Here is a 27,073-nt window from a genome sequence, read left to right on the forward strand (position 1 = left end):
ACACAAAGACAAAGCAAGGACTGGAATACAGTAAATATCTACTTGATGCAACAACCGTACCACCATTAGCAATAGAAAAGAATTCAACAATAAATACTTGGAGTCAACTAAGTAGCTAAAATTAATAAAGCTTAATAATATAATAATAATAAAGGGGTGAAGAAAGAGAAAAAGAAAAGAAACAAAATTTGAAAAAGAAAGCAAAGGAAGATGAGAAGTGGTAGGAGAGAAAAGTAAGATAAAGAATCCAATTAAAGAAAAAAGAAAGTTAAAAGAATTAGGTAAAAGAAACAGAAAAAAGAAAAGAAGAAAACAGAATAAAACAACAACAGCAACACAAAAGAAAGACCTCCCCTGAAGCCAAAGACAAATGAATGCAAAATATTCTTCAGTGTGTCTGGTTGAGTGGTTTTCCTTCGGGTCTGTAGTACTGGACCAGCCCAGTATGTGGAAGGGACAGTGAGTTACAACTGGTGTCTATTTTGTCACACTCTTTGTGTGTGTACTGAGTGCTACTCTGCCTTTCTTGCTAGGTAGAGCCAATCAATTGTGTGGTGTCTGTTTTAGGGTTGTATTCCCTCTAACAGCTCTTTGGCTTTTTGTTTTGTTTTCTGTTTTTGTTTTTGTTTTGAGACAGGGTCTCACTCTATAGTTCAGGCTGGGCTTGAACTCACTATGTTACCCCGGATGGCCTTGAACTCATGGTGATCGTCCTATCTCAGCCTCCCGAGTGTTGGAATTACAGGTGTGCACCATCACCCTGGCCTCTAACAACTCTTAGTGATGGTATACATCTGTGTGCCCCAAGTCACAGTGATGTCTACCTAGCTTTATGGTCTATGGGCTTAAGAAGTTCCCACCTTCATCCAGAGGCCTCTTTGTTGATGCATATTGTGCTGTGGCAACTGTTTGAACTGAGGTGTAGCCCTAGTCACATTGGCAAATAAGGAAAGCGAAGAGATCATATATAAAATACATATATATGTACATATGAGAATAGCTGACATAAGTATATTGCTGATGTCTATTGGTTTATTGAAAGAAACAGTTAATGCTTAATTTTTTTCTCTTGACCAATTTAGCATGCTTATATCTGGTAGCTGAAACAACTAATTTGAAGACAACAGTATGCAGTATAATAGCCATTGCTGAATTCCTACCACCTTGTTTAATGAAGCTCTGGAGAATTTCTAATGTTTTTTATTAATTATTATTGTCTTTAAAGGTTTAATCAATCTTTCATTCTTATATCTGGTAATCTGAGCAACCTTCACTGAAGATAACCATATGTAATATAACAACCATTGTTAATTCCAATCATCTTGTTTTGGAATCCTGTACTGTTTTTATTGTTTTTATATTGTTTTGCTTTTGTCTTCATTGTTGTTATTTTGTTATTGTTTTTTTCTTTCCTTTTAAATAAAAAAAGAATAGCGTTCATATGCAGAAATCGCAATTTATGGTGACATGGTTTTTAAAGTTAATACTCAAAGTTTAAATATTAAAGTAACAAATTACAAAATGTAAGTTTAAAAGTTCAACTCAAAAATCATCACTATATTATACTTTATAAGTATACAAATAGTCTTCATGGCAAAATTTATAGTCACTCAAGCTTTAATTAATGTTTAGTGCCATTTATAAATTTAGCTAATTAAATTTTCTTAAATATTTTAAATTGCATGGATAACTCTAATATATAATTTTTCTATCATTTGCCTGACAAAGCCTACCTAAGGACTAAAGTAACACTCTAAAAAGTGACAAATTTATAAATACAATGCATTATAAATCATTTAACTACCATAATATTATTTATAATACATATACATATGACCAAATTCACAAATACCTTTCAACTTAAAAGCACATGTCAAATACTTAGCTATATGTTTTAAGTTGGAATCACAAATTCAATTTAGCAGATTTCTAATATGCCAACTTTTCTTAAGTATTCTATTACTCTTAATAATCCTGCTGTAGTTTGGAAATGTTCCCCAGAAGCCCTTGTGTTAAAGGTTTGATCAGAAGCCTGTGGAACTACAGAGAGGTGGTGGCACCTTTGAGAGGTGGAAGTAACTTAGGTCATTAAGTATGTACCCTTGGCGGGGACCTTGGAACCCTAGCCCTTCCTGTCTCTATCTTTGCTTCCTGGATGTGACAAACAGCTGAAGAGGTTTCCTCAGTCATATGCTCCTGCCATGACAATCTGTCACAGGCCCAAAGTAACAGGGCCAAGTGGTCATAGACTGAAACCCCTGAAAACAGAAGCCAAAATAAAACTTTCCTCCTTATAAGTTGGTTTCCTTAGGTATTTTGTTACAGTAATGAGAAGCTAACCAGCACAATTCCCAAACACTATACAAATATATTAGGACGATAGGTTCAACTTATATCCGCATCTCTGTAACTATTTCTAAGTTTTCTCTGGATTTAAAGAGATTTGCCTCTAAGGAAACCATACTATCTTCAAAAGTTTAGGATAAATTTCTCAATGAGCAAAAGTTGTTTATTAACAAAAGGTTTGGGCACAGATGAACACTGAAGGGAGCTTTTTACCTGTTTCTGAAAAAAATGTTGAGTCTCTTTCATTCCCAGTGTTACTAAGACCCCAGGTATATGCCTCCAAAGAGAAGTACCTCACATCTCACTGCTTCTGACCACGTGACTTATACCTAGTTCTCAAGTTGTTTAAATTTGGATCAGATTTTTTTTTTTTTTAGCTACTTATATTTCCACTTACTTTTCTAGTCTGGGCCATAAAACATGCTTGCCATAAAAATAGGTGACTGGATTCTGCACCTCTCTCATTTTCTTTGATTCTATAGCCCATCTTCAAAATTCAGCTGTAGCCAATTATAATTGTGAAACACAGAACTGATAAGTGGGCAGGAAACTGATTGTCATGCACATATATCAAATGTTTTGGATACAGAATATGATACACTTCAGTGATCAGAACGACAATTATTCAAGAAGAGCATTTGCAACCTTCCTTGATACTGCTTTGTAAAATGTCAAAAGCCTCCCAGAAAGGGCTCTAAAATAGCCTGTACCATACAATAGGTGGAAGACTAAGGGGTTCAAAGTGTTCTCAGAAGACCTAAGTGCTCAAGAAATTACCTTTCTGTGAAATGTAAAAGGAAAAAGGGAAACTTGAGACATGACAGGCTCCAGTTCACTTCTCCCTGGGATTTTGGGATGGGAGATATTTGTGGATGTGGACCTTTCGACTGTAGGTTGAGAAGAGGCTGTGGGAGAAAAACGGCCCAGAAATCATTGAAAGACTCCTCCTGCAGCAGGTGCTCCTGGGCTGATTTGGTGGTCAGCAGGGCTAATAGTTTGTAGTCAGGCTTGAGTTCTCTCCACCCACTGAAGATCCTTATATAAAGCAGACATCCTGAATTTTACACAAGGCAATACACACCTCTAGGGTTTAATGTAAGGAGGGTGTCCTCCCGGTCTCATATTGCTCATGAATGTGCTGTTACATTTTCTGACTACTAAGATTATGGTAGCACTGTGTTTTATGATTTAAGCTATTTCTGGGAAGTCTGAAATTAGTACCTAGCAATATTCTTTGAACTGGTTTTCTAGGGAATTTATACAATTTCCCCCGATCTTTGACTTGAAACTGGAAAAAAAGAAAGGCAAATGTACAAATTAGGCAAGTTTCTGCCTTGCGCATGTAACTCCAGATGCCATCATAGTTAGCACATGTGTTGTGACTAGTTTTTTGAACTGTAGGACAGTATACACTATTAATCTACACTATACCATCATTGCTACTTAAGAAGTATTCATTTTCATTTATTTATCCAACAAATATTTATTAGATGTCTTTACATACTATGATATACTGGTTGTAGTAAAGACAAAATCCTTTACTTTCACTTAGCTTATCATAAAACCTTGGTTTGCGAGCACAGTTCATTGTGGAAACATGCTTATAATCCAAAGCACTTGTATATTTCCCAATAAGAAATGATGGAAACGTAGATGATTCACTCCACAACCCAAAAATATCTATATAAAACGATTATAATACTGTAATATGATGCAAAATAACAAAGAATATACAAAATATAAAGACAAACAAATTAACCAGCATGTACCTTGACAGCCTTTGTGGCTGGTGGAAGGAGACAAGACAGAGGAAGGTTATTGAGTAGGACAACTTTTACTATCACTAACAAAATCACTGCTACCTACTGGCTCAAGGGAGTCTTTTTTTGGGCGCTTTAACAAGGAGCCCATCTAATGACACTTGCTTTTGCCTCCTTTTGAGAATTTCACAGAAAAGTGACATTGCATTGTTGAACAGATTTGCCTCTCACACTGCTACAGTTTTATTTGGACGGTGCTTTTCTACAAAATTTTGCACTATTTTTTATGTTTTACCCATCTCCCCAATCTCATCTCCAGTGGGGGACTCCTCTGCCTTTTTCTCCTCCTCCTCTGCAAATGAGATCTCCTCCATAACCTCTTGCTGTTAGGAGATGATGACCCATAATACTGCAGTGAAGAGGAAGAGGAGGAGGAGGAGGAGGAGGAGAGGTGGGGGAACCATTGGCTCCAATGTGATCATCTGTAGGAATTTGTTGGGGATGGGAGAATACCAGGAAGAACTGGGCAAATCTGCTTTCTGATCAGAGTCTTCCCAGGGAAGGGAAGGTGCCCCTGGGACTCTCTACCTAGAATAAGAGAGCCACTGAAGTGAGGCATTCCGTGTGAAGCTAATTAGCGTGACCTCAGCGGAGTCCTGTGCCTGGCCCTTCTGATTCATGGACCAGCTGACTTCGCAGACTATCCAGCTTGAGCAAAGAAGATCACCTCGCAAATTCAACGTGAATCCCTCAGAAAATGTCCGCCATCAAACCCCAGCCGTACACAAGAAACTTCTGGGCAGTAACACAGCTGTTAGAAACGATCCCTTCTTTATTTTCACATTCATATAAAAAGTTCTGATATGTTTGGGCTGGTAAAAGAAAGCCACACTGTATATAAAGAAATTACAGGAAGTTTAAAAATACGTAGCTTTCATGTTGGGAAAAGCAGTTACAGGTTGCTTCTTCAGTTTAATTATCCAAGCGATCAAAATGCTGGGTTTGAAACTCCTGGAAGTCTTCAGGAATGGTGTCTGCAACAAGATCAGAAGAGTAGGTCAGGCCCTGCCGTCCTGGAATCCTGGCTGTCGCGGGCTGCAGCCGCACTGATCGCCTGGGAGGGGCGCTCTCCGCCCGCCCGAGAAGCCCTGCGGGTTTCTCCCGCTGTCTTCTACCTCAGGACGTTGAGCACCTTGCTGGCCTAAAGCCTAGCAGTGCTCACTTAGAGGACTAAAGAAAATTAACACTGTGGCTTCTCAGTCTGTGATTATGTTTGAGCCATGTGAAAATAAAGGCCACCTGTGAATTCAATCCGACTGAATTTCTCATTGAACCCCAAACCTAAACTATGCAGTTAAATTGTATGGGTCTCTGTGTCCACATCTATAAAATATGGAAGAAATTCTTTTTTACTTTTATTACACGGGACTATCAGGTTTCGATGAAATGTGACGTTAGAATGAGAAGGCATTCCTCGACTAACTCTAATCATAATACCGCGGGGAAATGCGAGTGTACGTTACCATTGCAGCGATACTTGAGGTTGGACCAGATGATGTTTTCCTGAGAGAAGCAGAAGACGCCAAGCCGGCCTCCGCGCATGGTGGTGTCGATGGTGACCCCAGAGTCAGCTACCAGCTCGGAGCCCTCATAGAACCGCACCCTGCAGGCAACACAAGAGGAGCAGGCCTTCATGGGACCCGAGCCGGGTGGAGTGCCCGTGGCGAGACTGAGTCTCCTTTTGTTTATGCACCTGCCTCTTTACTCTGACACACTGTTTTCCACTTAACCGGTCCTCCTTTCCTAGGTTGGAAGCTCCCTGAGGACAGGACCTATGTGTCTACATTTTCCCAAGTTGGTCCAATATGATGTTGGGCACAGACTAAACTTAATAGGTGCTCACTGAGGAGGAGAAAAGAAATTGTTTGATGTCACGGACAAGAGGTTTTGAGAGGATCTTATGAGTCACCTCATCTGGACGGCTGCATTCCCATCAGTCCGTGACTGTCAGAGCCGCCGTGCTCAAAGGGAGACAGCACGCCCTCAGCAGAAGGCCAGGTATCTGCGGGGCACCTTGGGCTCTCACAATGGCTGTGGGTGATGGGAGCCAGGGATGATGGATAGTTTGCAACACAGTCACAGCTTGTCCTCTATCCTGGACTCTTTTGAAGAATCCTTGTAGGCATGTAGAAATGTGAGCAGACTTTTCATAATAACTGGGGCCAAGAACATAACTCTCTTTTATTTATGAACATCAAATGTACTTTGTACTGATTTTAATGTAATTTTAAATTTCCAGGGTAAACTGGGAAAGTACTTAGTATTTTGCTTTGCCTAAAAATTAAGTGTTGTCGCTCTTTTAGGACTTCATACCACTGTTAACAAGAATAGTGTAATGTTTAAATTACATATACATCAACCTGTATTTCAGTGTCACCTCCACAGTGATTCGGACGGATGCGTTTCTACCTCCTTCTGACTTCTAGTGTGGCTGTGCCCAAGCATTTACATGATTTGTTGTACAGTTCAGGCTGATTTTTCAAAGATGATATGTGTGGGTAAGTTATATATATATATTTTATAGTACTGGGGATTGAACTCAGAGCCTTTTCACTGAGCTATAGCCACAGCTTTTTTTTTTTTTTTTGAGATAAGGACTTGGTAAGTTTTTTTTGAGATAAGGACTTGGTAAGTTTTTGAGATAAGGACTCACTAAGTTGCCCAGGCTGGGCTCAATTTGCAATCCTCCTGTGTCAGCCTCTTATAGTGCTAGGAATACAGGTGGGCACCACCATGCCCAGCTAAGTTATATTTTCTACAATTTCATTTGAGACCAAAAGGGGGCATTTCAAAATATTTCTCATAAAAAAGTGGGCTGTGGGTATAAAGGGGTAAGAATATGATCAAGCATAGTGTGTCTTCTGTGAGACCAACTGAGTCCATTTGAGAGAATGTCATAAAGAACAAAATACGAGTCAGCCTTCACATTACCTTTCCCACCAGACTACTTTCCTGCCCAAGTCAGGACTATGCAATTCATGCTCATTTGTAGATGTACTACACAAGCTGGCATGCAGCCCGCTCTGGTAGAGGAATGAAAAACTGAGTATATTATCTAAATTTCAAATATACAGCCTTAAACCATCATAATTTCTGCAACTAATTAAGAGAAGGCAATAAGGTAGATTTTGCTGGCCTCCATGATGAACAGTTTGCACCAGGAGCTGGGCTGGGCCCCGGCAAAAATCAGATGGAAAGGACACAGGTACTGCCCACCTGGAGTTTACAACCCATCGTGGAAGACAGATAATCAAGGACTCAGGCACTCCATATAAATCACATGGGAGTGTTCGGGAGGGTGTGGCGGTGCTTCAGCTACACCTTTTATCTCATGCCCATCAGCTCCAGTCTGCAGCTGCCCCGTGAGCACAGCACAAGACACACCATGAGGTACACCCATTCACCCAAATCTGAGGCCTCCCCAACACTCCTTCCATTCCCACCTCACTGCCTGTCTAGGCGCCAGTCTCCTGCCATTTTCTGAGAGCCCTGGCAAGTCCTGGAGAACCAGCTAGTCAGGGATGCTCAGGGAACTCACTGCAGGTGCAGAATGGAGTGCGCACTTTGCTCCTGTGCTAGGGGAGGAGAGAGCACATCTGCCTACCTGATATAGCCCACCTGGGGCCTGTGCTGCAGGAACCAGCGGTAGGACACTTTGTCCTTCCAGCCCACATTCCTGGAGTCCTTCCAGAGCAGTCTGACCTGGTCGCTGGTGTCCCCTGTGTGCCACAGGGAGTTCCGGAGGTGCTCCCCGGGGCCTGTCTTGGACTTCACCGCCTGGATGAACACACAATCAAGGTATTAGAATGGGCATAGAGATTCCTTCTTGATTCCTGTGTCAGAAGTGATGACACAGTGATGAATTCGTGGTTATAATTGGAGTGCATTGGACTCAGACAAAAGCGTAAACACTCAAATGTCGGTTCTACTAAGGTGACACAGCCCCTTAGGCAGTAAACAACACTGTATGCGGCGCTCATTGCACTTTGTCCTGCCATACACCTTTTCTCCCATTTGCCCAGGGAGGGCTCCCACCAAATGTCCGACCGCTGAAGCCTGCCCTCTGTCCCAGCAGGACTGACACAGGTAACCCGTCAGCCCTCTTGAAAACAGCTGGCCTCACTGACGAAGTCGTTAGCTAGCTTCCAACATGGCATGCCTGAAGGCACCCCCCAGCCTTCTCCACCTCTCTGACCCTCTCAGGCTGCTCTTCACACCAGAGTCAGGCCTTCTGCCAGCTCCGCTCTTCCCTGACCTGAACACGAGCATCACTCTTACCAATTTCTTAGATCAATTACCTGCCATTTAGGAGAACACAGAATATAGAGGGAGGGTAGAGGGCCCCGAAGAAAGGAAGGTGAGTGGCTTCAAGCCCCCGTACCTTGAGCTGAATGCCAGGCTCCGCCACAGCTCTGAAGGGCGTGGCTTGCCAGTAAGTCTGCTCTGTCTGCTTCCACATGACCACATAGAAACTGGAGCTGTCTTGGTAACCAAAGATAAAGCCTGCATAGTCATCATCTGTCTGGGTGTTTACATGGAAGGTCCCTTCGAAGTCAACTCCATTAAAAGCGGTATATCCTATGGAGATTGGAAATGATTAGAAAAACAGGCAAGCCGCATTAACAGCTGGCAGGATTCTATACGAGTGGTACCTGGGGCCCTGGACCTACCCACAGCCAGGCCAGGATCGCTGTTCATGGTCTGCACAATCTCCATGCCCTGCAGAGAGAAGTGCGGGAGTTTAGAGAAATCCTGAAGGGGCTGAATGAACGTGGGGAAGCCCAGAACCTCTCTGTGAGGGAGGGCCAGCGATGTCTGATTTCCAGGGAAAGAGGTCTTTATCTAGGTAGCTGCTGTGTGTCATTATGAACTCAGAGAAGGCACAAACTCATAAAGAAGGTTTAAAGAAGGCCCAACATTAAATAGAAGTAATTTAGGTAAGGCTTTCACTTAAGCTGATTCAGTGCAATCTGAATTGGCAAACATACAGCATATACTTCAGGTGGGTCTGGTTTTCTCTGTAACTCTGGAAGGCCTCTCTGCACCTTCTTCCCTTATCACACAGTGAGGGCACAGACGGACAGTTTGCTGGTGAGGCTGGGAGTGTAGCTCTAGGGTCAGGCTGCCCAGGTTCCAATTTCAACCTCCTCAGCGATGGAACACAGTGCTACCAGGAGCAATTATTAAAGCATTGTAAGACTCAACTTCATCATCTGTAAAATGGGCATGATGAAAGTATAGTACATGCCTGACTCATAGCCAGCACCCTCTAAAATTTGCTGGCTGCTGTCAGAAGGGCCTCTGTTAAGAGGCAGATTTGAGCAGTTTCCAACCGTGTGACACTGACCTGGTTCAGGACCACCCAGTTGGGGTCAATTTGGGCATCTCCTTCGGGGTCCAGGACCACAGTCTGGTAGGCCCTGAAGTCAGTCAGGGTGATCTCCGCATTTTCCGGGCAGACGTCAATCCGGTCAATGACCTGGTCCTGGTCAAAGTCAGTCTCACAGATGTCTCCCACCCCATCTCCTGAGTTGGGGGAGAAGAGGGGTAGGACCTGGTAACACCCACGCCCACCAGTCCTCGGCTCCCACCCTCGGGGTGACGATGTGCAGCAGTGACGGGAAGGGAGGCCGTCTGAGCACCCCCAGACCCACCCTGGAGCTCTCGTGATGGGTGGCGAGGTCCTCCCCACACCTGGGCTTCCTTGTAAGACCAGTTTGAACAGCTGCCTTCAGGTCCATCCCCAGAGGGTCTCATCATGCACAGCTGGGTTCACCACTTGGAGGATCTTGGGCCTGACCTTACAGAAGCCAACGTCTACAGCGCCTTCTAGACTATACTGTACACAAACCAAGGAGATTACCATTGTCTTCAGAATCTCTCTGAGACTAACTTTAGTCTAGTGACCCCTATCCTGCATCTGGCCCATGGTAGTTTTGGTCAGCTGACATGACAGTTGAAACACTGAATTTGCATCACCTTGCTGAACCCTTTCCAAGTCCCTCTTACGAACTCCCTGTCACTCCAGCGCACACATTTCCTTACATGCAGGGCCGCTGCAGTCATCTGTGGCCCCTGCCCTCGCCATTTCTGCTGTGCCCTTCTTTCTATCCACTCCGCTCCTGGAACTACCTCCTGGAACTACCAGTTGAAGGAGCAAGCAAGGTGGTGGAGTAGCTGTCAAGTCCCTTGGGGACTGAACTGCAGGTAGCATGTGGCTGCTGCCTTGCTCTGTGTGATCTCAGCTTCAGGCTGCTCGGGAAGATGCACAATCAGACCTCACCACGCTGGGTGCTGTTGTGTCTATTACATGGCTACTGTCCAAAAAGCCGTAGCTACATGGAGAAGCGAGTTTGAAGCAGTATCTGCTTAGCAGTGGCAAAGCTGGGGTTGCTGAGTCCCCAGTGCTGGGAGAAACATGCATGTACCCAGGCCTGGCCAGAGGAGTCTGCTTACTGTTGCTGTCCTCCTGGGCTGGGTTGGGGACCAACCGACAGTTGTCTGGTCCAGGGGGCAGCAGGTCTGGGATGCCATCATTGTCGTCATCATCATCACACTCGTCACCAATCCCATCCTTATCTGTGTCCAGCTGGGCACTGTTGATGACTGTGGGGCAGTTGTCTGTGCTGTCCTGGTGGCCGTCTCCGTCACTGCAGAGAAAGGACCACAGTTCAGCAGGCAGCAAGGGCATCTGTCCTCAGGAAGAAGAATCTGTGTTTTTGTGGGGTTTTTGTTGTTGTTGTTTGGGCTTTGGGGGTGGGATGGCTTTCTGTTTGTTTGTTTTTTAACCAGACTTGTTTGTGTCAACCCACAAGGGGCTGTTCCTTTGACAGGGCTCCCTTTGGGCCTCAGAGACAATCACCGTGCTTCCCTAACCTCTTGAAATAATCTATCCATTTCTTACTCAAGACGGTAAGAGTCTATGCCTGCCATTTGTGGCAGAGGCTCCTGCCCATCCCAGGGGAGTGTAGGTGATAGCTGGCTCAGAGGACAAGTGAAGGACACAGAGGGACAGACAGTGGAGCCACTTTGGTGTAAATCCCGGCTCAGCTGTTCATGAGCGGTAGCTCCCGGCATGATATACCACCTCTACTCTCAGTGGCCTCGTCTGTCAAGATTAACAACAAAACTGCCTCGTAGGGTCGTTATAAAGATTAAACAATCAGAATTCTGCACAATAAATTCTAATATGTGAACAGGCACTTCCTAAGCTCCTAACTCTTGGGAGAAAGTCTATCGTATTTTCTGTTTATCTGTTTTGTACAGCCCTTAGCAAGCAGACCCACCTAAGATCCAGAGCTGAATGCCGCAGGAAGAGTGGCAGAGCATAAAACCACTACCTGAGACATGGACATGTGTGCTGGGCGCAAGGTAAGTCTAAAAGACTTTTCAGAAGGTTTATTCTCTGTCCATCTCACTTTTCTTCTTTCCAGGCTGAAGAACCACCTGAGGATGAGTCTGTATTGCCTCCCAGAGGTTCCCTGAGTTTGCTGAGGCCTTAGAATGAGAGATTTTTTTCCCACAGTACTGGGAATCAAACTCAGGGGTGCTCTATCACTGAGCTATATCCCCCACCATTTAGTTTAAGACACGGTTTCACTAAAGTGCCCACGTTGTCCTCCACCTTGTGGTCCTCCTCCCTCAGCCTCCCAAGAGGCTGGGATTAGAGGTGTGCACCAGCATGTCTGTCCAGGTCCTCCTTTCCCCCTTTTCTCTCTCTCTTCCCTCTTGTGGGCTAGGAACTGCACCTATACCCTCCAGGATGGGACAGAGGAGGGAAGCCAGAGACCAGCCTGCACCATTCAGGACACATTTTCTATATGGCTACAGGAAAAGAAGATCCCAGTGAAAGTGGACAAGGGTTGTGGCTTAAACAGCAGAATTCCTGTGTGAACAGCCAGACTGCTTTTTCAAACACAGGATGAAGCTGTTTCCATTAGTGGTCATTCCTTAGAATTCCAAATATTTGTATGCAAAAACAAGCAGTTCCTATCCTCTTCCCAAGGTTCAAGTTTGCAAGAATTAAAAATGAAATAGAATGAGTCCATTTTTTAGGCAACTATCTAGAGGTCAGTGGGATGGAATGCTTTAGAAGTTATTCTAAATGGTAGTCAGATACAGGATGACCTGTAACAGGGGACATTCTTGTATGTAATTTAGGGCAGCTGTGGAGGGAGCAGTTCCATCCTCTACTCTGAAATGGAGAGGGACATGCAATATCAGACTCTGTCGCTGATTCACCCCTCCTGTACCATGACACCACCAACAACACAGCCCCCATTCTCCACCTGAAGCCAGTGCTACTCCAGGAGCTTCACCCTCATTATCTTGAATTTTCACTGTAACCTGTAAGATGCATTTCATGATCTCTACTTTGAAGATGAAGATACCAAGCCTGGGGAATGTTTAGGTCTGCTCAGCCAGCTGTACTTGGAGCAAGGGTGTGGAGCCCAAGGGAAGAGATGGGACTCAGGAGCTGTCCTGAAGTGAGTGGGGGGAGAACTGAGCTGCAGGGCAACCTGCGATCTGGGTACTAGAAGAGCAGCTCTGTCTCCTCCTGGTCTGCCTTTTGGGATCCTACCCTCTCATCCCTGTCCTGACTGCCTCTCCAAGAACTGTGCAAGGAGAGTGAGGGCTGGACCTTAGATTGTAGGTGGCTCCAGGGCTGAGTGGCATATAGTTATGTACTTGTTTTTGTGATGTTCCTCCAGCATCTGCTCAAGCTTGGTCTCTTTTTGTAAATCCCTGAGACTGAACTCAGGCCTTGTAATCTCCCACTGAGCTACACCCCTCAGCTTGCCAGCACTGGTCTTAATGTAGGATTCCATCATGTTGGGCTAGGAAGGTTGGTAAAATGAGCTCACGTAGAATAATTCCACTGGGATTTGCGCCTAGCTGTTTTATTCCACAGCCAGTTAGAACATGATGCTACACTGCCTCTCCCACAATAGAGCTCATTTGCTGGGGCATCTAGTGGCCCATTCCAACACCATCACCCTTACACAGCATGGTCAGAGATGTAGGGTGGCCCTGACCAGAGACAGTCATTTTCACACCAGAAGCCAAACCCACCCAGAGAACTCCAAAACATGGTATAAGCACAAAGGTCTGAAAATGAACACTGTCTGGATTTTGGCATCTGCCTCTCTGCAGCTGGATATGCCATACCTGTCCTGATTGGTATCACAGGAGTCCCCAACCAGATCATTATCCACATCAGACTGCGGAGAGAACAGAATGTTATTTAGCCCACAGCTTGCATGTACAGAATGTTCCAGACAAGGCAGAGCTGGCCCATCATCACTGGATTTCAGGATTTCTGAGAACGGATGGTACAAAACTGCAAAAGGACAACATCATATTGGTATAGGCACAATACCGAATTTTCAAAAGAGCCTTCTAAAACATCAGGCTACATGGATGGACTGCCTACACACCGGATGAGCTCACTCCACAAGGGTGCCAGGGCAGCATGATGCAGGTGGAGACACAGGGCCCTGGCCCGGGTCAGAGGAGAGCTGGTCCTAGGCATGGGAACAAAGCACACTGACTTTGTTTTGCTTCTGCATTTTGGAACAGGATCAGATGGACAGTGAGTCACAGAGGGCAACAATAACTCCCCTCTCTCAGAGATTCAGAAACAAATGGCACATCCTGCCCAGTTGCCAGATAGGGAGTGGGTAGAGGGAAACTCAACACATCATTGACTGAGTTTAATCTGAAACATGCATACATAGGCTGTGTGGGAGCTTGGATTAATATAGGATTCCATCATGTTGGGCTAGGAAGGTTGGTAGAATGAGCTCACATTAGGCCTCAAATGATCAGTTTCCATTTTCCTTTCACCAAAACAAGAAAATCCTTGTTTTGGGCCTCATTAAGCTTATGTCACTAAAATAATCTGCACTCTGCAGCTGTGAGATAAGTCCCTAGGCCTCAGGGGTCCCCACCACCTCGTGTGTGTTTGTCCCATCAGCCTGAAGCTCTGTCACATAGTAGCAGCAGTAAAGAATTGGCCAACAAAATTGCGATGTTTTTCTGAGGCACTGGTTTTGTATCAATCTCTGCATAAGGGAGTTCAGCCTAGAGATTGGATTCCCCACTAACCTGGTTAGGGTTGCTAATTTCAGGACAGCTGTCACAAGCATCGCCCACACCATCACCATCTTTGTCCTGCTGGTCACGATTAGGGACTTTGGGGCAATTGTCCAAAATGTTGTTTATTCCTGTAAGAAAAGAACACTACCTGGGGTCCGGGGAACATCACAGATGGGGGTGGGACACACTGACTCCCATGTGCTGTACAGGTCAGGCCTGCAGTCAGGCACTCCTGCTGGGCTGTCTTGCACAGCTACTACCCTTCTTGGAAGTTATCTGGAGGTAATTTCTAAGGAAACATTCTGGGAGACATAAAAATGAGCAGCTCTCTGAGACATTTAGCCACTGAATTCTAATTTGCGCAGGATGTCAAGGGCTGTGACAGCAGCCAGAGCAGGGGTTAGGTGGAATGGCCCTGACGCTGTCTGAGCTGTGACGGACCCAAGGGCTTCAGGTGGTGGTGTTCTGCAGCTGTGCCCACTGGGTTCCTACTTTCCCAATTTTGCATTCAGTGGTATCACACTGATAGCCTAAAATCAATGATGATAGTAGTGATGTCATGGAAATCGACAAATGCTGCACATCAGGGCTGTCAGTGGTTGTTTAATTGGCTCATTTACCAGGACACCACTGCATAGCAGGGCCATCACATGGGCTCATAGAAAGTCAGATCATGTTTTAGGAAAATATAGAAATCCTGGAGTGAAGGGGTGTGTTGGGGTGGGCAGTACTTCTGGAAGGTTTGCCTCCAGGTCTCTCACACTTAAGGAGGGTGCTGGGAAGTAGACAGGGTATATATAACCTGAAAAGGCAGACACTCTGCAAAGACAGAGCCCTGACATAGCACTGCTGGGATAAATTCTTATGGTATTTTGGCAATGATATAGAGTCTTGGAAACATCCAGGCTTAGTTAATGGGGATGCGGGCCACACAAGCAAGCCAGACGGGGGCCTCAGATACCTGGTCAGGGAGAACAACCAGTTGGGGAGATCTGAGTCAGCAATTCTACTCCTACCCTCAACAAAGAACAAGGCCAAAAGGACAAATGGATCCCAAAGAAAAGATAAAGCAAAGCAAATCCACCATCTCCATCCATGTCGTCATCACAGGCATCTCCTCTTCCATCTCCGTCAGTGTCTCTCTGGTCATTATTTAAGACAGTCCGGCAGTTGTCACAGGCATCTCCAAAGATGTCTTTGTCATTATTTCTCTGGTCCACATTGTGAGTCAGGACACAGTTATCCTAAAAGAAATGACACTTGTGAAGACAACAATATGCACTATAACAATTGTTATATAACAATATAACAATTGTTGAATTGATAGCATATCCCTTTTTGAAATTCCATATCACTTCTAATTTTTTAAATTATTTTTTAACCCTCTTTAAAATAAGAAAAAGAAGTGAAACTTGTTCTGTTACAAGTGGACAGAATACTGGTGGCCCAAGTCTGCAACTGTTGTATTTTAAACATTTGCAAATCTTATAGAAGAACAAGTTGCAGTGCTTGTTCTTATAGAAGAACAAGTTGCAGTGCTATGGGATGATTAACATAGTTATTTTGTGGGCTTTCTTCCATCGTCCCTGGTAGGCAGCAGTTCACAGGCTCCCCCTGACCTGCTCATTCAAGATTCCATCTCCATCAGCATCCTCGTCACAAGCGTCTCCAATGCCATCTCCATCTGCATCTTCTTGGCCAGAGTTCGGCACATACTTGCAGTTGTCCTAAGGGGTGAAACAGCTCAGAGTGATATCCTACATCTGTGTCTTACATCAAAAACTATTTCTGATCTCAATAGATGTAGCTGCCAAAGTTTTATTGTTGGCCGCTGACTTGCTTCACTCGAGATACGGTTACTTTAACACAGTTTTAATGAGAATCACGGAACCCCTCCCCCATATAAGATGCAGCTTTGGAAAGCCACGGTGTCTGTGTGTGTAACCCCCCTCCATACACACACACCTCGCCCTCCTTACTTTTTTGCAGTTTCTAGCAGAGCACGGAAGTTCTTCATCAGGATAACTGTCGATGTCCACGTCTCTTCCACAGACAAAGCCATCACCAGCCCATCCAACTCCACACTGTGAAGGGAAAGCCCATTAGAGGTCTAGGAAGCTGAGCCTGAGCCAGGTGGCCAACGAGGGCCTCTGCCCCGTGTGAGTGTCCCCATCAGACGGCCTGGAGCCCAACAGCTGCGTGAGATTTAAAAACGATTCACTTGCACCTGAACAGTCTGATGGCTCAAAATTCAAAATGCACATGGGGAGATGGACACTGAAGACCCCCCCACACCCCTGCCCCCAAGGCTGAGTTGAAGCAATCTGTTCTTATATCCCTGTTAAGGACAGTCTATGCACAGACAAGCAAGTACACAAGCAAGTATTGTGTTGTGTCCTTTTCCACACTTGGTAGCACACGTATATGTATAATACATTGTTCTGTACCTTGGTTTATTTTTAAGCTCAGTATTCTGTTTTGGAATTCTTTCCATATCACTCCAGATAGATCCCTGGCATTCTTTCTAATGGCAGTAGATGTATCACACGTAAGGTTATGTGATGTGCCTTAATTCAACCGGTTTTCCACCAGCAGATGGTAGGTTTCTAATGGCTCTCCTTTTTCTAATAATGCTGTCGGAAATCATTCTGCCATATTTGCCATTTTTACATGCTTACGTATTGTGTGGAGCTCCTGGTTCAAAGGGAGTCTGCATTTATAATTTGAGTTATAGTCAAACCTACACAATTGTTCAGTTTATTTTCCCCCTGGAAATGAATTGAGTGAACTGCTCATCTTGAGTGAGCAGGTACCTGGTTTGTAGGGAGGGCATTTAACCATCTGTGATATTTTCCTTATCATTTTTAGCCACAGTATTCTCTCTGAATATAATAGTCTTATAGATCAATTTCCATCAAAGGGGGACCCATCCAAGGTACTTTGTCTCTGTCTACATCCTTTTATTTTAATAGAAGAAGCTCCCCACCAGTGCAGTGCAGGGATTGTGTATCTCTACCTCCCAAGCTGCCTACCTGGGAGTCCCTCTGCTACCAGAAGCAGAAAACAGCCCTTCACTGTCAGCAGAAGAGGCAAAAAATAACAGTTATTCTGTACTAGTGTCCTTACACTGATCAGTGATGCCGCCAGTCAGCATTACGGTTTGTTTGATTTTGTACTGGGGATTGAACCCAGGGCCTGTACACTGAGCTACATCCTCATCCCCAGCATCCACCCTCTAGCTTTTGTTTTTTTTTTTTTTGAACTAGCAATCAAACTCAGGACCTCACGCTTGCCAGGCAGGGGCCATGCCACCGAGCTATATCCCTGGCCCCATCCTGTACTTTTTGACAAGGTTTCATTAAGTTGCTAAGTTTCCCAGGCTGGGAGCAAACTTAGGATCCTCTTGCCTCAGCCTCTCATAGCGCTGGGATTACAGGCACACACCACCCTGCCTGGCTTCATCATTCTTTTTTACCATAGTCATAAAAGTTCAGGGCAGTTCAGTCCCTGCCCAGGCTCTGAAAGCTGTGAAACTTGGCCTCGAGCCTGTTCCATTCCGGTGACTTTTGGCATTTATACATGGTTAAAGTGCTCTTTTGTGTTCTTTCTCTGATAATCCATATCCAAGACCATTCCAGGAGGGTCTTGGGTATGAAGTCAGCCCAGGACCAGGGTAAACTCCCCAGGAAGGAAAGAGGAATTTAAAAAGAGACATAGAGAAAAGACAGAGCCAGAAGGTCAAGGGGAAGAAAAGTGGGTCTGCAACAGAAAGTAAAAGGAGATGAGGGACAGAACCTGAGGGCGAGTGCCAGGGGAAGGGGACAACCACACAAGTCCGTATGCAATTTCTCGGCCCGTCCAATGAGCATAAACTCATCCAGAACAGTGGCTCCGCAGCTGCAGCTTCCCTTCTCAGCACCGGTGCCCCTCACACAGAGAGGGGCCGAGAAGGCTGGTTCCAAGAACCCCTCCCACAGCGCCCAGCCGCATTCAGAGGCTCCAGCATCGCCTGCAGGAGGTCTGGGAAGTTCAGCCATGGGCTCTGGTCCTTGACTCATTCTAATGAGGAAAACATTTCCTCCAGGAACAAATACATTTTTAATGAGCCTTTCCTGGCAGATTAAATTATTTTAGTAGTCACACCAAGTTTATTAATCCTTTACCATCTGTCATTGTACCTTATTACAAATTCAAAAACATATTAAAAGCCCCCTCACCCACCATCTGAGGGGACTCATCCATTTGTTCACAGAAAGTGAGGATTTAAACACAGATGCACACTTGCATCTCAGTGACTTTTTGGTTAAAAAAATGCAAAAGCAACGGGAACGGGGGGATCGTTGTTTTTTTCCCCTCTGACAGCACTCCTTCATGCTGACCTTGATCTAGAATATCTGCACTGCCAAGGAGGACTGACTTTATTGTATTTACTTCTTTTACTTATGTTTGACTCTTATTTTTACACTTGAAAAGTGATGTGCTTATTTTAGAGAAATGTCCAGGCATGAAGACAAAGAAGTCTAAATTTGAGGTGCAAGGAAGAGGGCACCCTGCCAGGACCCATGCTCCTGATCCGAGGTGATCACCAGGAACTGTCCAAGGCCACCTGATGAGGGCCGCACTCCAGAAACTGAGCTGCGAGTTACTCTAGCCAAGCAGAGCTGACTTGCCAGCACAGCGGGATGGTAGTGGGGACGTTCCTTCCTCACAGAGAGCTCCGGGTCACACGTGGCTGCTCTGCCCTCTGCCCAGCCCCCTTCTGCGCAGAGTGCCTCCAGGGCTGAGGAATGGACAGGAGGCCTGACCACTCACTGAGCTGTCCCTGCTCTTGGGGGGAACCTCAAGAACGGTGACCGGAAGGAGATGGTTTGCAACAATCCCCACTCTTGCACTGCCACCTGTCCACCCTCCTATCTCTTGCACCAGATTGAGGGTGAGGACAGTTAAGAATGACAGCAGTGTGCTTACAAAGTAGATGAACAGGTTGACAAGGCAGAGGGGATGAAAGGAGGCCTTCACTGCCCTGCCACGGGGCCTTTCTACAGAAGGTGCTTGGGAGCTGGTGCCCACCACCCAGCTGCCCAAGGGGGTGGGGTCACACCCTGACCCAGGGGAGAGAAAAGGCAGCTGGAGGTTGCTGACCGTGTTACTATTACAGTCTGTGCCCACCTTGATTGCCCTATTTCTGTATTACAGCTCTTCTATCCTGATGTAAGTAGAACCTGGAGAGGTGATACTGAAAACGAAGGAGGAGAAACAATGCCACAAGTAAACACACAACTCACCACACAAGTGACATCCCCCTGCCTCTCTTCAATGCACCGTGCGTTCATGCTGCAAGGGTTCAGCTCTGGATTTCTGCAACTTCTTTCAGTTTTGCAACCTGTTGTCTGATCACCAGTGTACCCTGGCTTGCAAGGCCCACAGCGATAAGATCCCTGCAAAAGACAAAGATGAGATGATAAGGCTCAACCCTGCAGACACAGTTGCCACCGCTGTGGTTCTTTCTGTTTACTCAGCGAGACCAGGACTATGTGGAGCCTGTGCCTGCCTCTCGCTCACATGCGGGTCTTGTGATCGTGTAACTGTAGGGAGATGGTCGGACTGGAAGCTGCCACTGGCCACGAGATGTGAAGAGCTGGAGCTGAAAGTGGAGCCAGCCACACTCTGGCTCACAGCTCTGCTGCTGAGGGCGAAGCGGGAGGGCTCAAAGCCCAGTGGCACCCGGGAAGGCGGAGTGACTGGACAGGGAGATGATTTGCATTTCTTTCTACTGTTCCTGGCACTTTTGTATTTGAATGGCAAAGACATGGCCACACAGAGCAGTGCCGATGTCCTCCATGGCAAACTCTCGATGAGGCTGCTATGAAAGAAGAAATGTGGCGATTTTGCTGTCAGCTCTTCTGCAGTGGGCCTTTGGGGCCAGCCAGGACTTTTTTTTTTTAATAACTTTAAGTGTGTACATATGTTCATTCAAAGTGTTTTTAGATTTTTTTCAAAGTGTTTTTAAACATTAATTTTTCATCTTTGTTGTGGTATAATTGACAACGAAAATGGTATATAATGCATGTTGAGTGCTGACACGCTGAATGTATACACTATGTAATTATTCTCAGCGAGTTAATTAACACATCTGTCACCTCATGTAATGATCTTTTTTTCCCACTTTGGTGAGAATACTCAAGATCTACTCTCTTAGGAAATGTCAATATGCCATACAATTTTATTAATGATAGTCACTATGTCTCAGAGCTTATTCATCTTATTCATACTATAAAGTTTATTGAGATAAAATTACATATCATGAAAGAGCCATAAAAAGTACACTTTAGTGATTTTAGTCATTCGGGTCCTGTTAATTGGCAAATCCAAAGGATACTTTTCAAAGATTTTTCTTGATCTACTGTCCTCACTGGACATGCTGTCACCTCACTCCTTTTCCTGCCTTCTGTTCTTTTTCCCTGTCCACTTTCACTAGGGGTTAGTTCCCTGGAGGTCTATCCGCTACAAAGGATTCCCAGATCTATTTCGGCAGACCAGCTTTGTCCTGGTAAAGAGCTAAGTAGTGAATAAATCCTGGCATAGGCTGTGTAGCTCAACTGGAAGTTTAGTGACCCTAAGTAACTTAGTTTCCTCAACTGTAAAGTAAGGGTAGTAATAGTGTCTATGTATAGCGTTGTTGTAAAGATTAAATAAATGACTTGGTATCTGTAGAGGACTTTCATGTACAAGGAAATGTGGAACCTAAGAATTAACTTCCCCAGAGTTGTGCAGTAAGTTAAGAAACGGTTGCACATGGACTCGGTACTTCTGTCCATAGTCTACTCTGCTACAGCTTTCATCCTGACACTGTTGACAGAAGCTTTCAGAAATAAAACCCATATCTGAACATTTAAACTGTAGACCTTGCTAAGTGCTCAGCATTTTAATACAGATGACTCTTGAAAGTTTTGTTGCTTTTGTTTTGTTTTGGTTTGGTTTGGGTTTGTTGAGGTAGGGTCTCATGTAGTTCAGGCTGGATTTGAATTCACTCTCTAGTCCAGGCTCAAGCTCAGGGTGATTTTCCAGCCTCAGCCTCCCGAGTGAGGGGATTGCAGACATGTGCCACCACACCCAGCTGACACTTGTAAAGTTTTATGAAAATAAAGAATACCGTTTGGGAATTGTGTAGTCACCAGCAAAACACTGAACTACTAATATAAACTAACAGTCTTTTCATGTTTTTAAAGGATAGCAATATTATATTCAATAAACAGCTACCTAAGAGTCTAATATTGCAGTTTTGAAAGAAGATAAAGAACCAGCTTGGCAGTTATAAAACTGTTTCTACACAAATAATTACTTCTAAAATAACTCTTATGGTACACACATCCTCAGCACAGAGTTTGGCACTCATCCTGACAATCATGTATTATTTGCATTCGTTCTACCTGTGCTTGGGATTGTGATCTGCAGGCACACACTTGTTCCAGGGACTGCTCCGAGGTACTTACCAGCGTGTTGACGCAGACAGAGTTGGGAACACAGGCTCCGCTTCGACACTCGTCAATATCAGTGCACATCTGCAGAAAAGGTTAAGGAAAGTTAGAGGCCTGCTGCCGACACAGCAACACAGACAGTTTCCTGTTCTGACGTCCTTGTGTAAAGGCGGCGTCTGGGGTTAAGTCAGTTGTTTCTGGGCCTTTGCACTGGTCCGTATCTAATTTAATTGCAGATGGTAATGGCCTTCATGGCATTTAGAGTCGTTCAGAAAAGATAACTTTTACAATTCATTTGTTCCACTTTTCAGGCAGGCAAGTTTTTTTATTTTTAATTCTGCCTGGGACTCAATGTACTTTTATCTACAGAGTTCCGTCTTTCTTCAATTCTAGAAAATTCTCAGCTTTTCCCAGGTTTTTATTATCCCTGTTTTCTCTTTACAACTATCAGTAGAGAAATATTGTGCTTTCTCATTAATCTCTTTTTGACCCCTACCTTCTTGTTCATATTTCTCATACATTTATTTCCATGTGCTTCATTCTGGAAGTTTTTCTTAGAATCATCTCAATTGCCTGTTTTTTTTTTTTTTTTTTTTTTTTTTTTTTTTTTTTGGTTTTTCTCCAGTACTGGGAACCGAACTCACGACCTTGCACTTGCCAGGCAGGCACTTTGCCGCTGAGCTAAATCCCCAGCCCCCTCAATTGCCTGTTGACTGTCAGTTAGCTATGTCTATTCTGCTTCACCCATCTATTGAGATTTAAATTCAGTGGTTATATTTTTCATTGATAAAATTTATTTGGCTATTTTTCAGACTTGCCTCTTCACGATGCTCTATTTTTAAATTATGATATCTAGTCCTTCTTTTATCTCTTTAGTCTTTAAAATTTATTTCAATATCTCCTCATGGTGGTTTCTTCACATAAACTACTATTTCATGACCACATCTTTAATAGTGCCCAGATCTTGCCTGGAGACACTCCAGTGGGCCTTGAATTTTGGAATGTTTCCAACCTTGTCTTTGACTTTAGTCAAGGGCCTGGATTTGACTGCTCTAATGGCTGATTTTTATGAGAAATTTTATTGTACGTTTCTGAATCACATGTGTGACAAAGATTTAGAGCTCATAACTACATGTGGTACAAGGTTGGAGACTGCTTTATAATGGGCAATTTTCATTTTTGTCCACCATATCCCAAAGCTGAAATCAAGTTGCCTTGTTTTTCCTAAGACTAGCAAAGTTTTTCCATCTCCATGTAGTGGAGAGGATAGTTCTCTGGGGGCTCCTGGCTTTATACAGGGTTCTGGGTCTTTCTAAATTCCAAACTATGTTTTCTGTATCCATGTGTTAAGCTCATTTGCCATTCCTAGGACTCACACCCACGCGCAGCTGCAGTATCAGCGTCTACTCACAGATATGACTTTCCCTTTTGGTTTCTAGAAGTTGCAATACTGCCTTTTATTTCTTTTGACCTTGACAATGCATTGAAATTTATTGTGAAATTTTCATAAGGTATCTTCCTTCTGCTTCAGTTTCACCTACCTTATTGCTGGGAATGTGTTGGAAAATGGCCTTACTAACTCATCAAGCACTCTGTATTTCATTTTGTCTATTTTCTTTTGCTTAACCTTGGAGACTTTTCTCTTTATAGGTGAAGAAAAGCTCGGAGGTCATTTCTATGGTGTTCCTTGCAGTTGCCGTGTCAAGTTTGCCTCTTGTAATCCTGGTCTAGGTAATTGATACCCTACCCTCCTGAATCTCTTGATAGGCAGTAAGGAAATAATAAAACCCTTGCCCTTCTTCAAAGCTAATCATTTCCCTAAGGTAGTAAAATATATTTATAGACCAACCATTTTTAAGGGTTGAAAACATCAAAAAAGAATTTCATAGTCAGTTAAATAATGATCAGACTATAGAACATTTGGAAATAAATGGAGACTGTCATGAAGTTTTCAAGTGGTTTATGGCAATTTATAACTTATGTAAGAAAAAGGGCAGGGTTCCTCGGGGGATTATTTCTACTCTTTAAATCCTCTAAAACAGCTTTGGATTGGCAACAATGGCTCTATAAAAGGAATTTAATTTTTCAAAACTTTTATTTGTTTCTCTGAGTCTCAAGTTATACTGCTGGACAGAATGTCCAAAGGCTATCAACAAAGTAAGTCTGACAGCATGCCATATTGCCCCAGTCAGTTTATCTAGTGACACTTTACTATCCCAATGGTGACACTTTCCTCTCATCCAGACTTTATGAGCATATGTCCTGGGAAATGAGTTGAAAAACTTCCCGGTTTGTTCACTGTGTGCCACGGCATCCCACGTGGCATGGGCTCTCGGAGGAAAGGGTTATGCGGAAGAGTTGGGCAGTTGTTCTGTTAAGAGGTGAAATGAATAAAAACTGTGACTCTGGCCCACCTGCTTGTTTGACTTGGCAAAATTGATTCCAACTCCCTGTACCACAGGCCCCGTAAAGCCCACAGGGCAGGCATCACATCTGAAGCCGGGAGCCAGATTCACACAGCGCACACCTGGGTAGCAGGGGTGATATTTGCACTGGAGGAAAAGAAATTGAAAGTCTTTAGCCACATGGAGCAAACATTCCTAAAATCTCCCCCATCTATGTGTGCATGCTCATTTATTCATTTAACTATATTTTGGATGGAAAAATGATAAGAAATTAAGGCTTCCAACTTAATAGTTACCCACTGAATCCCTGACCCACGTCGTCTGGGGATGCCTTCTACACTGCTGGGGCTTTGCTGCACTACAGGGCAATGGTACATCGAAGTTTAAAGGGTCCTGACTAGCCAGACTACTCCCAGCCTCTGGTGCAGGACGCTCCCTGATATTCTTACTTGGAGTTTACAAATCCCTGTTCCCTCAGCCACTTGTCAGCTGGCTGTTGGTGACTACACAGCATCTCCTCAGATGGAAAGGCCTCGAGAAGATGAAACCATGCCCAGCGCTGCTTCAGGAAGATGGGCTCCTTCAGGTCTACACCCGCCTTCCTGACCACCAAGCCTCTGGCTATGCTGAGGCTCTTGCAGTCCAGGAGGTTGGCTCTGAACCTTTCTATTTTATTTTATTTTTTTGGTACCACCAATCAAACTCATGACCTCATGCTTGCCAGGTGGGTGCTGTGCCACTGAGCTAAACCCCAGCTGACCCTTTCTCTTTTAAAACTACTTCAACTAATGTAAATACATGACCACTTACTGCTCTTTCAGAGAAGAGGACAGTTCAAGCTCACAGACAAAAACTAGGTGCAGTTCTGCGAAACATGTACAGGTGGTTCTCCAAGGAAGGGATCACTAAGACCATCTGAATTGCTTACCAATAGGATATAATCAGTGGGCACTACCAGAGCCTGCAGGAGCCCAGGGTGCCACTGCATCTTAGCTTCCTGCATGCCCTTCTTTCTGCACATCTCCTGCCAGCCTTACTCCAACTGATGGGAAGGGAAAGCACGTTTTGGTGTAGCCTAGCTACCCTCAGTGGACACTGCTTTGGTGAACTTGTGACCTGCTAACCATGGTCTTAACCCAGACTGCTTTTGAGGACCTGCCTGATGGGCACTCAGACTGTGTTGGCTGAATGTGCTCTCACTGACTCCATCCCTGGTCACTTGGGGCTACTCGGGTTGCAGGCCTGTCCAACAGAACTTGTTGGTGTGACTGTTGGTTGCCACTCCTGAAATACACTCTTACACGGATCCTCCTTTCCCACATTTGCAAAGGCACAAGAAAAGCAAAGTCTTAACACAGACTGCTTAGGAGAAATAATTGCTGCAGCTGTTAGGGTGAAGAGCGGAAATCACAGCACTGTAGCAATACAGGCTACAAAAGCTGGAAACAGAGAAGTGACACGGGCACAACTGTGTGTCACGCTTTCTTCCTCCCACTGCTCACTGTGTCTTGGGGTCTCCAAGGATTCAGAAGGAAGTAGTTTGTCATGGACCCTGGAGGACAACTCAAGTCATCTATGAATCATCACTTTGGCTCCCTTTTGCAGAAGCCGTTAGGTGTGGAAATTACTTCCGAGGCCTCTGCCCCCATAAGAGAACTTGTACCTCATCAACGTCAGAGCAGGTGATCCCATTCCCTGTGTAGCCCTCAGGGCAAGGCCCACACTGGAAGCCCTCTCTGGTGTCGGTACATCGGACGCCTTGGAAACACGGGTTGGAGTCACAGCGGCGTGGCGGGCGAGGTGGGGGTGCTGGGGGTGCTGGGGGCACCAGTGTGTTTGGGGTTGGAGACTGAAAGCTGAGAGGACCTAGAGAAAAACAGTGATCTATAAGGCCCTTCACCACTAGGGTGCATCTAGGATACAAAACAAAATTTGGTTTTATAATAAGCTTTCTTTTTTTTCTTTTTCTTTTTCCTTTTTTTGTTTTTTTTGAGACAGTCTTGCTATGCAGTTCAGGCTGGCTTTGAACTCACTTATGTAGCCCAGGCTGGCCTTGAACTTGCAATGATCCTCCTGCCTCAGCCTCCCGAGTGCTGTGATTACAGGTGTGTACCACCATGCCCAGCTTCATAGTAAGCTTTCTCCTCCTTCCCTCTAACCCTGTGGAGAACTGCCAAAACCGCAGTCACAGTGGGCTCGGCTCAGACCCTCTTCCAGTCTACACCACCCAATTGAGATGAACACTTACCACAGGCCTGGCATTCAGCAATGGTGTTTCTCAAAAATGAAGTTTCCTTGACCTTCAGAAATGGGAAGGGGAAGTAGGCTTAAAATGGAATACTTGATATAACCCAGGAATGAAACAATCCATATGTAGTTATCTAAGAAACACTTCTACAGTATAAAGTGTGATCAAAATATAAGGTGAATGTTTAAATTAAAAATCTTATTACAGTAAAATACACATCACCATTAATCCCCCTCAAAACACTCCCCCTAGATTCAAACACACTTATTCTATTGTACTTGTCATTTGCTCAAGCAGTTCTGGAAGTCTTCTGTGGGGTCTTTACAAGTATGATAAAAAATATAGTTAATGCTGCTGCTGACCTTTTCACAAGTGGGCTTGTGAAAACATTATAGTGCGTCCCTCATCCACTTTCTTCCCTGGATCTGGCATCATGCTACTTCTTGCTCCTCCCAGTGTCAAAATCACCATTTTCTGATTGTTTTGAATGAAGTCAGGACACAGAGGTAGCCATGACAGGGTAGCCATGACAGCCATGATGGGATGAGTCCATTCAAAGCAAGGGGGAGTATTTTGAGAGGATTAATGGCAATGTCCTTTACACTGTACTAAAATTTCTAAAATTTCAATATTCACTGTGTTTTTCTATCACACCACATAGTACTCAAGAAGTTCTTG

General features: G+C 44.5%; 1 protein-coding gene across 1 annotated transcript in view; it reads right to left on the reverse strand.

Annotated features, from left to right (window-relative positions):
- Positions 1 to 4,916: 4,916 nt before the first annotated feature.
- Positions 4,917 to 27,073, reverse strand: part of Thbs4 (thrombospondin 4) — a gene marked incomplete at its 5' end in the record, with an annotated part of 44,189 nt that continues 22,032 nt past the window's right edge. The window contains 17 exon segments of the mRNA XM_005386101.2: positions 4,917 to 5,140; positions 5,630 to 5,769; positions 7,771 to 7,943; positions 8,548 to 8,744; positions 8,837 to 8,885; positions 9,514 to 9,692; positions 10,623 to 10,816; positions 13,335 to 13,387; positions 14,274 to 14,392; positions 15,349 to 15,508; positions 15,884 to 15,991; positions 16,244 to 16,348; positions 19,550 to 19,702; positions 21,758 to 21,826; positions 24,157 to 24,294; positions 25,811 to 26,013; positions 26,396 to 26,447. Of these exon segments, the coding sequence (XP_005386158.2) occupies positions 5,079 to 5,140; positions 5,630 to 5,769; positions 7,771 to 7,943; positions 8,548 to 8,744; positions 8,837 to 8,885; positions 9,514 to 9,692; positions 10,623 to 10,816; positions 13,335 to 13,387; positions 14,274 to 14,392; positions 15,349 to 15,508; positions 15,884 to 15,991; positions 16,244 to 16,348; positions 19,550 to 19,702; positions 21,758 to 21,826; positions 24,157 to 24,294; positions 25,811 to 26,013; positions 26,396 to 26,447 (2,154 nt within the window).

Source organism: Chinchilla lanigera, unplaced genomic scaffold (assembly GCF_000276665.1).
Source record: "Chinchilla lanigera isolate Chin_1 unplaced genomic scaffold, ChiLan1.0 scaffold00024, whole genome shotgun sequence".
NCBI lineage: Eukaryota > Metazoa > Chordata > Mammalia > Rodentia > Chinchillidae > Chinchilla > Chinchilla lanigera.